The sequence below is a fragment of the Cebidichthys violaceus genome, unplaced genomic scaffold (genome assembly GCF_023349555.1).
Source record: "Cebidichthys violaceus isolate CVI_PGR_0920_01 unplaced genomic scaffold, fCebVio1.0.p SCAF_5, whole genome shotgun sequence".
Classification (NCBI taxonomy): Eukaryota; Metazoa; Chordata; class Actinopteri; order Perciformes; family Stichaeidae; genus Cebidichthys; species Cebidichthys violaceus.
The window spans coordinates 3113121-3129489 of NW_027176705.1; the positions used below are offsets into that span (position 1 = coordinate 3113121).

Genomic DNA, 16369 nt, shown 5'->3' on the forward strand with positions numbered 1-16369 from the left:
GTCATAGTCTCTTATTCTTAGTACACAAACCACTTATTTTCATGCTTTTGAAGATGGAAACTTAAGATTGGTCACTTAAGAAATGTAATTTGTAATGAATAACGCAGACTCTTGGTCTTGTTTTTATCGAACTAATAACGTTTTTTTCCGTCCTTCTCTTTTGTGTTCTTCTGTCTCCAGGAGCAGCCAGGGCTTCATGCACATGAAGCTGTCGCGGACGAAAGAGAACAAGTACATCCTGGGCCAGAACAGCTGCCCCTTTGACAGCGTGCCTGAGATCATCCATTTCTACTCCAGCAGGAAATTGCCCATCAAGGGTGCCGAACACATGTCCCTGCTCTACCCTGTGGCCATCAGGACACTATAGTGCTCCGGGTCACCTGCAGGCGTCGTTCCCTGCAGTACCCACTGGGCCACCCTGTGGCTCAACGCTTCCTGTCCCTCTGGACAGAACCCAGTAGGCTCATGGGAAAGATGAACAGCGGCGTCCCAGAACTGCTGCACCCGACTCACCTCACCGGCCGACGGATTCCCGACCTGTCTCGAAGGCCCACTGCATACTATCTTACACATACAGACTCAATGTTGCAGAAGTCTTTATTATTTTATTCTATTTTATTTATGACAGACACCCACTTCATTGCATCACAGACTGACTATCTGATGAACATCATTTCATTGATTCTTGAGCTGATTTCCCTTAGCACTTAACACTCAAAGAAACAGAAAGGTACAACATTGTAACATGTGTCACTGGGGTGTACCTTTTATCAAAACATGTTTTTCTAAGAAAAAGAATGAGAATTGTGTGAACAAGTTTGTTTGACTTTGCCCATTTGGTTAGGCTCTGTTGATAATGTAATTGTTGGTAAGGGGACTTGAAGATTGTAAGCGGCGTGTAAGGGAAGCGACATTTATGAGGCATGTTGAGGGATATTGTCCACATGGGCCCCATACAGTGGTCAGGATATTGAATAAACTGGCCTTCTATGAATGGGGAGTCCCCAGCTGCGCGGAAATAGCAGGTCTGTGAGCACTGCAGACTGATCTCTCTATCTTGTCATAGTGCATGCTGTCTGCTATCCATCACTGAGTGGGTGTACCACACCAATGACAGTGTAAGTACCATAGTGGTGAGACAGGCAGGAGATCATGATGGATGGGTCAACCCATCTGACACAGTACAATTGGCCGAGGCTGGAGACCAGAGCCTGTCCAAATGGACCAAATTATCCCCGCTCCCCCTCCTTAGAACGGCTTTGCATCGGGAGAATGAAATATGCCTGCATTGTCTACCTCAGAAAAATCAATTTCATTCGCCCATCTGCAGATCAATAGGTACAATGGGATTGCAGACTTCTATCTGCCCTCCCTTCAACATTCCCGATTCACTTAAAATGGCATCATCGGTTTTAGGAATATGTTTTTTTGAGTACAGATTAACCACGATTTTTTTAAAGAAAAAACAAGCGGATTTTCCAGATCAGCAATTGTATGTATAGTCACTAATATGATACTGTGTGATGTCGGTAACAAACGTTTGGTTAATGCCTTATAATGCATGGGTCAAATCAGTCGGCTAGATCAACTGATTTCCAGTTCTGCTTTTAACGATTGTTCTGTGACTGTAATTTATTTTGGGGTAATTATCACTGATGTGTTACTCCTTTGCGATGGCCCGTCGGCCCGCTCTCCCTCCTTGTTGTGTGCCGATGTGATCGTGTTTTTTGGGACTACTCCAGCCTCTTTTACTGTGGTGCTTTGCATTTTTGCTGTTTCAAGTTGTGCGAAAAATGCACGTTTGCCTAGGTGGCCCGACTCCTAGGGACGCGAGTCTAGGGACACGAGTCTCCTGACTATCGCGATTGTCGAGCCTCACGCGAGAGACGATTGCATATTCTCCCCCCGGACCAATCACAGAGCAGCCTGTTTGAACCGGAAATACACCTACCTGTCATGCTTCCACGTCTCTCTATCATCTACCCTTTACTACCAGATGTGCATACATGTGTGACTGCGAGTGAGTATGCATGTGTCCAACACGTCCAACATGTGTATGGCATCTGAGAATGTGTGCACAGATTGTGTATTTTTACCCTGCTGGTACAAACTGGTGACAGCCCTTGCTTGAACCTCTTTGGTTGTCGGCACCTTTTTTCTTTTTTTTCTCCCCTGACCTCAAGAAACTAGAATTCAGCCCCATGATTCATTGATATTAATTTATTCTTGTATTTTCTCATTAACCACATTTTATTTCAGCAACTCCTAGGAATGACACGGCTGTCCTGTGGCCTGCTCTCTGCAGTTTATTGTAACAGAACCAATACAATTTTAGCATATAATACTGCTGACCAATTACAGCAAGAAGAAGCTGAGTCTAATGAGAGTGCCTAAATGGTTGTAACGAACTCTTCAGATGAAACCTTTGTCAGTCGTATGAGTTGCAAATTCTGTGGTTTAATGAGCAAATCCTAGTAAAAGTAGAGATTTTTGGGAGGCTTTGGTCCAAATGACTGACCCTTAGAATTAGACACTGATTAAGCGAGCATGACCACTGTATATACAAAATCAAATACATTTTGGCTTTGACTATATCTCCGCTGTGTGCTATGCAACTATGAACTGCAGTCATTGAAGGGGAAATGATTGGAGTGTGTGCCTCCACCAAATGCTTATGACAAATGCGATGGTACAAAATGTCCACCAGAAAGAGATGTTATCAGCAGAATGACCTGATTAGTTCATGAGAATAACTTGCAGAAAGTTGGATGTATACAGACGTTTATTTTGTTGGTGCATTAGATAAGTAAGTCAAATGAGGGTGTCTGTTCATGTGATAATGCAACCTCTGCAGCTTTATTAAGGAACAGTATGTTATTGAAGTGGACCTATGTATTGAGAGAAGATATCCTAAGAAGAAGTGCAAATTAAATAAACTATAAGTGTGATGTATCCTTTATGTTCCCTGTTTAAGAGATCAAATGTTGACAGTAGAGGCTCTTTATTTAGTTACTGCTGCTGATGAGTATTACTCTCTTATAGGGAAGAGCCTGTGTATGACAGCTGCACTGCCTAGAGAGAGGCCTTAGCTTTGGAGAAAGGGAAAATGAAAAAAGGAGGGAGACAGAGGGGAGGGTGTCCTGCAGGGGGAGGGATTCGCTGCAATCAGCAGACACACTCTTTACATTAGTGTATTTCTATCAAGAGAGCCTGAAAGAGCCCTTCTCCTCCCTCAGAAGTGTCTTAAAGTGTGTGTGTGTGTGTGTGTGTGTGTGTGTGTGTGTGTGTGTGTGTGTGTGTGTGTGTGTTCACACAATTGTGCATGCATGAAGCAGTGTGTGTGTGCGTGTGTGTGTGTGTGCGTGTGTACTGGTGGAAGCAACCAACATCAGCCATTGACTTGCCCCGTGTGTATCTTGTGAATCACTTTACCGTGGTAAAGTGGCATGTATGAGTTTCCTTTTGTGTACATTTCCGTGCCGCGTATGTATGCACTACTATAACATATCTGTGTACAGTCCCTCATGGCCAAATGTATATACTGAATGTATTGTATGGGGACATAGAGGCATCAAGGTTCAAAATAAATAAAATTGGGTTTATGAGTTTAATGTGTGATATAATGTTTCAGTGATCTTTTTTTCCCAACCACATAATTATTTTATCAAGGGAAAAGCCCCTCCCTGTATCTTCACCATCACCAGTTACCATGGTGAAGCCTCTTGTCAAGCAGTGGAGAACGACCATTGTTTGAGTCAAGGACAGAAAGCTGGAGCTATTTTCAAGCCAGTGCTCCAGCACTTGTTGTCCTCTATTGATCCATTCTGTAGCACAGACTCGTAATGTTGTTTTTTCAGTCGGTTGTTCGTCCCAGAAGCGTTTGCTTGATGTGTGTCTGTCCCGAAGCTTGCTCATCCATATTTCCTACAGTACAATGAGGTTCTCTGCTTTCAGCAATCACACTTCTGGCCTTTTTTTCCAATATGAAGTTCATGGCAGCATTTTTATGAATGTAGGCTATGTTCATTTTCTATGTTCGTTGACTTGCATGCTTGCCTGTAGACACATTTTCCATTTTTTGTTGCATGTTTGGATGACCTGCTGAGCACTGAAAAAAAGACCATCTAGGTTATGCTAGTGGTTATTTTGAATTAATGAACTGGAAGTGTACCAACTAAACAATGTCTCTATTATAGCTGAATTACAAAGCTCCATAGACATAGGGGAATACCAGATCACATACCAAATCCATGTTTTATAGACGTTTTGCTACTACAACAACAATCTAGTTGATTGTCTTAATTGTTTGCCTCTATTGAATTTCCCCTGCACAAGCTGTACTTTTTGCACTGCATTATGTTCTGTGATTGTGGATACTTTTCAGCCAGACACATCACCAAGATACTTACAAGGTATCACACCCTCTGAGGGTGTTACTGCTATGTGTAAATGAAACTGCTCAGAGTCCAGCGTTTAGTTTGGTTAAAGCCAATTTTAACAGAGACATCCCTAATCCCATACCCTAAAATCCCTTTCAGAACTGTTGCATTGTGGAAAGCAAAAGCAGCTTTTACACAGCACATTTTGGCCCCACAACATCTGGGAGGCATTCAGAAAGAGCACAAGCAGCGAGTTGATGAAAAGAAACATTGAACATTCACAGCCGCTCGAGTTTCTTGGTAGTCGGCAGAAGCTGTATCACACACAACTCCAGTTTAACTTCAGAGAGCCAGACAGTGTGGACTTTGTCTATGTGGCTCTGACAGTGAAACAATTCTCTGCATCTGTCTGCGTGCAATAATTAACATTTTTATGATGATGAGTGAAGCAATAGATGTAATTGCACCATTTGGCTTGTTTTTGGCCACTTGTCTTTTGGAAATGGTCTTGTAAATGTCCACATTAAAAGTTAAGCTAAAAGAGAATTAATAACTCGTTCAATCTCAGCACTGTCTACCAACATGCTTATGCTCTGAATTATTGAGAAATTCAAAATGACATTTTAGATTCAGCAGTTGATTTTCCTCACATCGTCCATCTTAATCAGATCCATGTCTTCAGACGAAACAAGGAGTGACGTTGCTATTTTGAGTTTCTCCCGGTGGTTTGTTCATGATCTTTGCCTCTCCCTCTCCTGCAGGTCTGTTCTCCTCCAGGGACGCTCCGTCAAGGGTTAAAGCACCTGGGATGAAATGCATCAAAGACGCCTTTGAGGACAAAAAGAAGAGGAAGAATAAAAGCATGGCTTGAAAGCAATGAATGGCCGCCAAGGGGATAAAATGGCCTTGTGTCCATCAGAAGCTCATTTCATATTCTGCTCAGTCATGCCAGGCAGAAGGCAATCTCAGGTAACAGACCGTATGTTAATAACACATGAGTTGCCTCCTTTCAAAAAGACAAAAGCGGATGGAGGCCATTATACCAACTCCATCCTTTCCTCCTCCTCTGGCACATCGGAGGATTTCATCTGGAGAGAATAGTGTTCGTATTGTTCTGCTCGTCTGTGAGGGCTTGATTAGAGGAGCTTTTAGACCATTTCAAAAGGTCTGCCATTGATGATTTCTATTGGCTTAACATATTGCCTATAATGACATGGTGCAAAACCTTGCTCATTATGTGAATCCCAGGTCACTGTGAGAGTAATTGGGCAGATTTGTGGCAGCTTCGAAGCTCCGGGCTTTATTCATTAAGAAGCCATCTTTCCACCGGTTGTTTAAGCAGTTCCTGTTCCTGCTCAGAAGTGGGTGTCCACCACATTGCCATTGCGATAACATTTACATAACACAAAGAGAAAGTCTCACAAACTTTGAAGAATAATGTGAACCTTAACCGTAGACACCCTGTGATAAGTAGCAGCATGTTTTTCATTATTTCCGCTCCGTCAAAGATCTTAAAAGTTGGTCGTTACTCCTATAATTTTAGTGGAATAAATATACTCTAGATGTTTTTGGAATAGCCAGGTCTTACATTGATGAGGTTTTAAAAGAGTCGACAGGTGCAAACAATACTTCAGTTCATATAGTGTGATGTAGTATCAGTTCTGTCATGACAAAATAATGGATATGGAGGATTTAATATCAGGCAAGGCCCTCAGAGATTACCTATAGTCAGTACTACTCTCACGGTTGACAACCCAATGGACCTAAATATGGTGTGCAATACCAGCTTTTCTATCCCATATGTGTGACGGTGAGTGTTTCCATGACAACTTCACATGAATGTTCACAGTTAATCGTTTAGAATATCTTGGAAGCTGACGTTGTGAGGCTTGTGATGGCAGTCTATGCATAACAACAGTAAACGGACACAAAACACTACTGTAAATGCTGCAACACACACAGCTTAGTAGCAACAGAAGTAATAGAAATCAATGGGAAGACTACATCACTCCTGCTTGGTTGGATTTTATCTGGGCGAGCAGTCTCCTTTTTAATTTTCTAGAAAGGCAATGACATTTTTTTACTCACCGTTGTTTTGTTGAAACTATGATGCCGTTTCCTTCAGCACAGTGGAAATGCTTTATTTTTAAAATACCCTTGGAGGCAGTTAGAGGTGGAAATTGCCCGCAGGTGTGCATGCATATAAAACAGTAATGGGGACAGACGGACACAAAGCGCTGTTTGGGTGCTGTGCTCATGAAAGGGCAATCCGCTGATTGAGCTGTCACATTCACAGATGCAGTCATAAAACTAAACAGGGCAATTACTGTAGATGGAGAACAGTAGATAGCAGGGGGGGGGGGGGGGGGGCATGCAATATGTCCTCCCTTAAAATACGCTGATGGGAGACAAGACAAAGCAAATGTGGCCTTCTGTAATAAGGGTGGAGGGGGCTCTGCTAATGTTAACAATGCTCTGACAAGCACAGAAACATCTCAGTGTATATGTGTGTGTGTATATATATATATATATATACACACACATATATACACACACATATATATATATATACACATATATATACATATACATATACATATATACACACACACACACACACACCCAGCTACAAATAAAACAACCATTTATCACAAATTGTTCAACAGAGATCACGAGCATGAGTTGAAATTTAGGAAAGGACGAAAGAGCAAATAAACAAGCACAATGTCTGCTCGATGACTTATGATAATCAGTCATGTCTGGATAGAAATAAACTACTGCATTGCCATCTAGTGTACAAATAGATGAATTACATCTATGTTTTTTTTTTTTTTTAGAGGCACACATTTTAATATTGCAACCCGATACTTATGAATACATGTTTGTACGATTAAAAAGTAAACAAACAAGAAAAGAGGAACCTGAGCAGGCAGAGGGTGACCTTATAATTGCACACCTGGATTTCAACAGAGTTCAATAGAGCAGTCGGTCTGACTGGACCAATGCAATACGTTTACAATCAATACCTATTAAACAGGAAGACAGGCTCAGGAGGTGATGCGGTAAGCATAATTACATTTATTATACTTTCTTTCAACAAGAAAAAGCTGTCATCAACATTGAGCTCAGATATGATACTGTATGTAAATTGTGTAAACATAAAAAAAATATGTATACTGTATGTCTAAAGCCATCATTTTTAATGTCTGGGCAGCAGGGTGCTGAACTTGTTCCTGCTCTCTCTGCTTTATAAAGGCCGTTGTCTGTGTGGGGTATGAACTCAGAGTCCTGGGCCTCCAGCGAATATGAGCTCCAGTGCAGCCTGGATGTCCCCATCTGTGGCCTGCAGCGCCCTCAGCATCAGATCCTCATCCTGGATCCCCATGTCCCTGAGCTGCTGCATCTGGGACTGCCAGCGGCCCTAGCAAACCAAAAAACACATTCACTGAATAAGTATATTATCCAAAGACCAACCATTCTAAAATCACCAATCATCTTCCTTCCCGCCTCATTTTACCTCTGCAGTGTAAACCTAAGGACAAACAGGCCAGTTACCATTTCAAATATGATTTGATATTTCAAAGTGCATTTCCTCAATGAATTGAATATGTGGGGTTTAGTCCAGGAGTTGACAGCCTCACCTGTAGAGCAGACATGTTGGAGGCTTGCAGAGCTTGCTGTAGAGCCTGGCTGAAGAGATCGTTACTGACTGGGGTCCCTGCTGGCATAGGGGCCACGCCACTGGAGGGGTCCGCCTGTATCAAATACAGAAAAGAAAAACAAAAGATAAATATATGTGTCAGAGATCCTGTTTTCAATACATATACATGTCTTTAAGTAAATTCGACACAGTAGTTAAGTAGTGAAAAATATACATGTGTCTTTTTACAAATGTAAAAACACCTCACCTGGCTTGAAGTTGTAGGAGTGACCGCACTGCTGTCGGGAGTGCTGGCGAGGGCCAAAGCTGTTGCCAGCTCGCTTTGCGTGATTGGTCGAGGGCCCGTCGCTCCGCTGTGGCTCAGAGACACTGGCCGCATTCCCGCCGAGCCTCCTGCTCTGTTGGAGGGACCTGCTGGGCTCCCCTGTTACACACATTTAGACACACGGAGTTAGCCCCTATACTGTAGCACCATCAGGTCTCATGCACATGATATCTGATGTTGAGTATCGAGCAGAGTGACTCACGGACTGGAAATCGTCCTCATCATCAGACATGCCCTCAAACATGAAGCCCCCTGCCAGATAAAAAGAACATTTGGAGTGAAAACAAGACACTGGAGTGCAAGTAGCTGTCCGATTCCTCTCTTGCTCGTCACAGATTTTGCCCGTTTGTACTGCGCGATCGTGCTTCCTCACCTGGCATATCACTGTAGGAACTGGCAGAGACATTGCGAGAAGAGCTGGAGCTGGACTGGGCGGGTATGCTGCCTGCCACAGAGTGCAGGACCAGGATGATGGCGTTGACGAGGGCTGGGTGGGAACTGATCAATCTGCAAAACAGACAGAAGAGCTTGGATGTGAATTTTGAATTACCTTTCCACTTGCGTGTCTGCGCAGTACTCTCCCGATTATGCGTCGCATTAGAGCCAATGACAAAGACAAGCCACACTCACATATCCAGCATGTTCGGGTCTGTGAACTGCACGAAGAGATCTTTGTCTTGGAGCACCCCTGAACACAGAAAAGGGCGTTCGGGGAAATGTTACCATTTGCATATTTGCATGGCACAATGAGATGGCATAACAGAAAACTTAGCAGGTCTTACCTAGAGCAACTGGGTCTGACCTGAGCCCTGGTGTAGCCACGATGATCTGATCCAAAGACTCTTTATTTGTCAGCATTTTATATACCTACGTGTGGGGAAAGACAGTTAGTCACGTTTGTAAATGTAGCAGCAGAAGTCAAAGGAAAAAATTAACAGAAACATAGTTACTGTAGAGTAGTTGCAGGAATAGTAGTTCCAGTAAATGTTCATATACTCAAACAATTATTATTATTATTATTTACTTATTCTTATTAAACATTATACATGATTTGTGTGCATTGCAGATTTGACATAAGGTGGGCTGAGGGACTCATTGGAGGAAATACTGATATACAATATAGTATAGTGACTCTAGTATCGGTATTATCTGCAGATCCCTGGATAGAGATATACCAACCGTTTGTTTTTAGAACCATCTCTCTATCATTCAGCACGTAGAAACATTGATGGAGTCCTGTTTTGTGATTTAAAAGGTTCCACAACTGATCCCATCTGGTGCTGACAATCAATATTGGATCAATACCAATACAAGTGAGTAGCTCATACTGTATACGTTTATGCACATTCTCATCTGAACTATCCCTCTGTCACACGTTTTGGTATTCTAAATCTGTTTGTGCCTAGTAGGTTCACTGCCATGGAAAGCTGCCAGTCTATAACAGCTAAACCTGTTCCTGTTGAAGAGAACCAGGGTCCTGTTCTCACGTACGCTGAAATGCATCGAGGGTGATCCAATCAGCTGTGAACACAGGTGTCTGCACCCAGCGGACTGTGGAGGAAAATCCAATCACCCAAGACAAACATTTTCCAGGTGTGTGTCCAAAAATTTGGTTTAGTGCAAACACGCCAATGCATTCCTGCGTTTGGCAGTGAAGGACAACCTATTTACCAATTAATTAATGACAAAGCTGCCAGACCCTACTGGATACAGTTTATTGCCAACGTCAATGTATCTACTACCTTAAAATAATGTTCGGAAATTAAGCAGCTAAGTAGAGCAAATGGGACATAATTTAAACTTTTTGGACCACATTGTCTGTGTGTGTGTGTGTGTGTGTGTGTGAGATAGCCAGCATGCTGTGCTTGTCCTTGTGTGTGTTTTCTACTCACTGAGTCTCTGTAGGTAGAGTTTAGAGAGTGAAGAGCAGCGTGAAACACCCTGAACTCCCTGGCAGCAGTTGCTCTGTTTACAGGCTCTAGAAAAAAAAAAAAAAAAATCACACACACAAGCGTTCAGATTCAGACTTTTTAGTTGCATTAACAGTACAGCTTAAACACAATGTATTCCAATACTTAAATGACATACATACCTGAACTGCTCACTGGCTCTGGCCAAATCTTTTTGAGGATGTGTAAGGTGGATCCCGATTGAATCCCACAGGCATCCAGAGTTAAGTCGTCCTTAAGCTTCCTCCCACAGTGGACCAGCTCTGATATAGACATGAACAGAGATAGACCATTTTTTTAAACACTGAAACATCTAATTAACAGCTGATTTCTTGTGTTCAAACGCCTGCAGCTGTAACGCACCCATTAGTTCAGGATCTGGGATGGAGTCTGGAATCTGTGCTGCGACGAGTTGTTTTAAAGTAGCGATCCTGTATCCTCCAGGGGGAACATCCCCTGGCATCATGTCCGGGAAGTGGAAGGTGGATTTGGGCTGATCCACCAGCTTCAAGGACAGGTGCCACTCTGAAGAAGTCATCTCTATCTGTTTTCACAAACAGAACACAACATTAATATGGTGTACAGATTTGATCAGTAATTGACTGAGTCAGCTAAAAGCAAAATTATACTATAGAATTTCACTGTCCTTTCATTTAAAGATCTGTCAGATAAAATAATGACACTTATTACACGTATTCAGTACCTCATACTAGAGAAAATAAACGTTAGACAAATAACACAACGATTATTCTAGAGGAGGGACTCAGGACAAAACGCATTATCACCTCATTTATCTTTTGTGAGGGATTTTGACACGAAAAGTGACGTTAGCAGACCTTCACAACCCCGGTTAGCCGGTTAGCTTAGCTAAAAAACAAACATGTCGATTCGCTAAATTACACGTTAGCTATTCGTAAAGCGTGCCTGCTAAAGAACATTCACGTCATACAATCAAAAGACATGTCAAACGTTAACACCACGACAATCGCTGTCTTTGTAAAAGAACAGCACACTCACTCACCATCGTAATGTTGACACTCAAATCACTTCCTGGTTGTAGTCACGTGGTGTATGTTACGTTTAGGTCCACTGGTCCAAACCGAATTCTTTAAACATCCATGAGCCAAACCAAGGAGTTTTTACTTCTCCCTGTCCTTTATGCATTTTTAACCATTGGAATTATCACCATTCTCCCTCTCTCTCGCGCGCACACACTCCTCTAGACAAAAATAACATTGTTACGCCAATTTAAATCACTGCCCCGGCTTTTATAGACACTCACTGCGCCCGTAAGTTTAACGTTACCACTTTTGTTTTAAGAGTAATATATCACCATGTTCCCAATTGATTTCCCTGCTACATATTCAAGATTTCCTTAAGTTGTCATGTCTTGGTTAAACGTAATTTCATGGTAAGCATGTCACATTTTAGGTCAATCTTACTAAAAGTGGGCAGGTAAAAATATGTGCTTCATAAACTGCATAGGCTGCAGTTGCAGTGATGCGTTCAAGGACCATATGATAAGTCAACATCAAACTTATCAGGTATATACAGACAAAACAAAACAGTTTCAGCTGTACAAAGAAAAGCTCAGTGTGATTATAAACTCACATTTTTAATACAGTAGAGTGTACTGTGTGTGGTAATTAAACAAAGTAGATATCGGTGTGTTCACAAATGGTTAACCCGGGGGTCGGGACTCTCGAGTCGGTTTTCTCCCCTCGGTATGACATCACTGCTGGACAAAGCAGCAAGGAGGGGTTTCTGAAGGAGAACCGTCCCAAAATCAATGCAACATATACCCACACACTACATACAAATACATATCCAAGAGCTTTAACCACCGTCAAGACAAAGTACGAGCCCATCGGCAGCGGTTCTACAGTGCTTTGTTGTGAGAGGAATGAACTACTCTGGAAAATAACATCGGAGAAAAGAGTCACCGCCGCTGGATGCTTGGTGGTTTCTAAGTTTCGCCCTCCTGATATGGTAAGAAAAGAATGTGATTGAGAGCAGCACACGAGCTAACGGAAAGGTTATCATAGCTAATTAAATGGATAACTGAACTTCCGTTATTCTCAAAGACGTTCAACAGCTGGCGGGGAGCAGAGGAACCTTCGTGAACTCAGTGTAGGGTGACTGGTCCGCATAGTTGGCTCCATTCATTGGCTCTGTGTCATGTCTGCTGTTTTGTGTCTGTAGTTTTGCTAAGCTACACAGTAGGTATACAGTTTCACAGATGGCGCTATAATAACATCTGTGAATGAAGTCGACTGCGCCCCCGTTTGACAGAAAGTCAACACTGCAGCAATTTAATCTGTGAGACGGGGACTTCCATAACTCAAGATGGTCACATGCAAGTAACAGTTGTATACGTTTACATTTGGGCCAACACATTATACGCATAAATATGCAGGAGACGCATACAAAACACTGTATTATCAAGTAAAATGTCCTGCTCCTTGTCCTGATTGCTGATCATGTAAAACCTGAAAAACAACCTATAACACTGCAAAAATATAATTTCAGCCCCAATCTCTAACAGCACATTCTACCATGAAATATAATTATTACAAAGATCCTTTCGACATGTTTTGTTTTTGTGTGTGTGTGTGACTCTCTATTGCAATTTAGACATAAAATACATGATCTCATCATATCCTCAGGTTTACTAATTGTCATCAGGGGGGTTTAAAAGTTGGGACATCACACAAGTCACATGATCAACAGGAAGTAGCATCATATGGGTCTCCTGAAGGCAAACAAGTTATCTCACTCCATTTTCTTTTTTATCACATTGTAAGTATGACTGAGTATGTCAGTCTTAAAGTACAGTCCTGTTACCTACATTATTTCTTAATGTATTTATGTCTTTTTTCAAAGGTAGTCTTGGTAAATAATTTACGGGTGGTAAGTGGTTATGCTTATTACCATTGATGTCATGTGGCTACTTGTCCTGTATTTGCTCATGTATTTGTGCTACAAACTCAATCCTGTTACTTTCAGTCATGTTAGTCCACTCATGTGAACCATCTAACGAATCTAAATGAATGAAGCTACCTGAGATTTAACATTACATTTGATAGTTAAACATTTGTGTTATTAGATACAGTTCTGAAAAAAAGATGAAAAATGAAGTTTAATTTTGAAAAGTTACAAGATGTTAATGGCAGTGGTTCCCAACTTGAAGTTCAAGACCCAACAAGGTGCCACAAGACAAATCTTAAGGGTCAATAAATAATTAACACAATAGAGAAGTTTAGCTGACATATGAAATATATATTCCTGCTACACTGAACTATGCTTATTTATTCCTGACCTATCACAAACAGAAAAGGTTGGGAATCATTATAATGGGAGATGCAGTGAGGCTGTTGCCTGGCCTCATGCTGCCCTTATCACATGATAGTGCAGCTGTGGTCTGCTGGCAGGTGCAGCTTCCTGTGGAATGTGTGAGGAAGTTGTATTTACCGTTCGGACTTGTGTAGGAAATGATTCCTGACATAGTGGAGAGATAATGATGTTATTTGACACTGTACACGATGCTCTATCGCAGTTTCCAGGGATGTGATTGCATTGCAGTTTGACAGTTCAAAGTATTATTTAATCTCCATATTAATACACATATATGTCAAGCTGCCATAAGATAAAGGTTACTCTAAATTGGCTCCTGTGGCTTTACAAAAGTAGGATGTTTGAGTGTCCGTCACACTGCATACTGATACACGTCTCTGGTCTTCAGAAGACACGTAGGCCCAGTTGCTACTTATCAGTGTGGTAAAAGTACACAGTCTAATATACTGCGTTCTCGTTTATTATTAGATTGCTGTATGACACTGATGCATGGCCTAGTGTGAATGGTAAATTTGAGTGTCAGTCGTTAAAAAGAAAGTTGTCAAGTAAAACTTTCAGACAACATCTGACCCATAAAGCTTTCTTGGAAGTTTATGGAGCTCTTCTCTCTTTAGTTTGACAAGCTAATGTATAATTTGACTAATTGACTTGACTGCTATGGGGGAACATTTCCCTCCATGCAGTGAATTCAGTCACCCGAGGGCTTGCTAAATTCTCCCCACCGCTGCCATATGGATTTGAAAGGCTCACTCTCGTCCCGTGATGCGGTCCTTTTATGGAACCGGTGTCTTCCAGGTTGGAAATATCCCTATAGCCAAGGGTTGAATGGTTCCCAATGGTTTGAGAAGCTTGGCAATGGTGCCAGCCATATGCCAATGAGACATTTGAGCAGAAGGTCAGTCCGATTCATTATATTAATGGTGTTTAAGAATGGCCTTTTCGTCTAGGAGAAGAGTGGACTCAAGAACAGTAGTGTCAGTAAAAAGACAAACTGTCAGATTTCTCGAAAGTATACTGCAATGGTGCAGTGACTATGGCGAAATAGTAAATCTTAATGTTCTGTGATACTTCACAGTCATTTCTCTTTTCTTTGACCTCAGTAAGAAGCTTAATAATCCTTAGCGCAGTGTCAAAATGAAATACACTGGTGATTATGGCCCAAAAGCTGCCGACCAATCACTAAAGGATATCCAAGACGTTCAGACTGTTAAACAGTCTTTCAGTGACCATTTCTATTTCCATTTTAATGGTCTTCAACTTAAGGAGCACCGTTATTAGTTAATTTACTGAACAGCATTGAAATCTGAATAAAGAACCAGCAGTAGTTTTGATATGTTGGTGTAATATAGTGATGGATAGCATAGCTTTTTAAAAAATACAACTTTTAGTGATCATAAACTTAAATTTGACCGTGTCATTATATTTTTAAGGTTGCGGCTTGCAAATGTGGTCAGCTTGTTTTGATCTCTGACATTGAAGGGAATCGTTAAAGTTGAATCGTAAAATGAAAGGAAGAAGGCAGCGTTTGCTTGCTCGCATGGGGTCGGTAAAGCACTTGAGTCATTCAGTAAAGTTCCCTTTGATGGCGTCCTGGTGTCTGGACAACACAGGCGCAGTCAGACTGTGGTTTGGTGTGTTGGCACATTTCAGTTCATGCTACCAGATTTATTTACAGTAATCTTGCCCCTTCTGGCCTTTTCTTCACTGAATATTTATGCACATCTTTGAATGCCTGTGCAGTGAACAACCCATATTCTCTGCCTCTGAGGGTAAATGTCTTGGGAGATTCAGATACTGTTACAAGCGTCTCTGTTGAGTTGGTCTCCGGCAAGCTAATGCCTTCTGAGAGTCCACGGAGCGAATGGTGAGTGTTCTTTTATGGAAAGTTAGTGATGAAGCTGCGCTGCTGCCCACATCCTCTCTGCTGAAGCCATAAATGGAAAAAGATTTTACTTCAGCCGGAGGTGGAGCTACAGCTGACATCAATATGATCATTCATAGTAATAAACTGATCTGAAAGTGGCCTTCCACAATTTTTAATGCGTTTCTATTGGTCCAAAATGTATAAAAACAAAGTTACCTGAACTGTTAGTTGTAGATTTGTGAGACATTTAGCTGCTCAATAATACAGTATATATATATATATATATATATATATATATATGTTTGTGTGTGTGATATGTAAGTGACAGCAGTGTGTGATCACAAAGTTTAAATGGATAAAAATGGAACATTATAATGACAAACTAAATTACTAAACTTCTAAAAAACACTTCTTTAGATATAAAACATTTTCACACATCGAAATAGAAATGCTGAATTCTCTAGATGGCTGCTGCTTTCCTTTCTTTATAAAGAGTAGATCATATTTTCATATTCATGGGATACTGGCTGCTTGGCTTTTGTTCTGACAGCATGTGTTGTCCACAAGTCACTCCTCAATGTAACGCTGACCAACCACTAGGCCGTCTTATACCAACCAGCGTTATGAGTAGCTGTTGCTTTTGCTGATGTGTGCTGTTCATCTTGAATGCCAGCCTTAGAAGATACTGTATGTTGAGCTTCATATAACTTTCCCTATTTGTATAGGGTTTGTAATTTGGTGACTCCAAGTGGTAGTTTCAAAAAAGACACTGCTGCTGAGAGTAAAGCACCCGGTATATACACACCCAATCTGACCCTGTGACGCTGGACACTGGGA

General features: G+C 41.5%; 3 protein-coding genes across 7 annotated transcripts in view; 2 read left to right on the plus strand and 1 right to left on the minus strand.

The window, feature by feature from the left end:
- The window catches only part of zgc:158464 (uncharacterized protein LOC791139 homolog), a 91450-nt gene extending 87839 nt beyond the window's left edge, over window positions 1-3611 (plus strand). For all 4 annotated transcript variants that reach the window (XM_068730241.1, XM_068730239.1, XM_068730240.1 and 1 more), the window contains one exon: window positions 181-3611. In XM_068730241.1, the coding sequence (XP_068586342.1) occupies window positions 181-367 (187 nt within the window). In that variant the 3' untranslated portion in view covers window positions 368-3611. The remainder of the gene's footprint in view (window positions 1-180) is intronic.
- A 3826-nt stretch (window positions 3612-7437) lies between these two features.
- Window positions 7438-11368, minus strand: ubl7b (ubiquitin-like 7b (bone marrow stromal cell-derived)). 2 transcript variants are annotated; one of them, XM_068731143.1, is made up of 11 exons: window positions 11336-11368; window positions 10678-10858; window positions 10458-10577; window positions 10258-10343; window positions 9148-9232; window positions 8996-9053; window positions 8739-8872; window positions 8568-8617; window positions 8288-8464; window positions 8021-8134; window positions 7438-7800 (listed from the first exon to the last, which is right to left on the minus strand). In XM_068731143.1, the coding sequence occupies exons 1-11, from the start codon at window positions 11336-11338 to the stop codon at window positions 7660-7662; spliced, it is 1149 nt and encodes a 382-aa protein (XP_068587244.1). In that variant the 5' UTR covers window positions 11339-11368; the 3' UTR covers window positions 7438-7659. The 2 variants fall into 2 exon arrangements, with proteins under 2 accessions (XP_068587244.1, XP_068587245.1); XM_068731144.1 differs by lacking the exon at window positions 11336-11368 and adding an exon at window positions 11100-11298.
- A 684-nt stretch (window positions 11369-12052) lies between these two features.
- The window catches only part of cd276 (CD276 molecule), a 64764-nt gene continuing 60447 nt past the window's right edge, over window positions 12053-16369 (plus strand). Inside the window, exon 1 of the mRNA XM_068731073.1 lies at window positions 12053-12303. The gene's annotated coding sequence lies outside the window, so the exon portion shown is untranslated. The remainder of the gene's footprint in view (window positions 12304-16369) is intronic.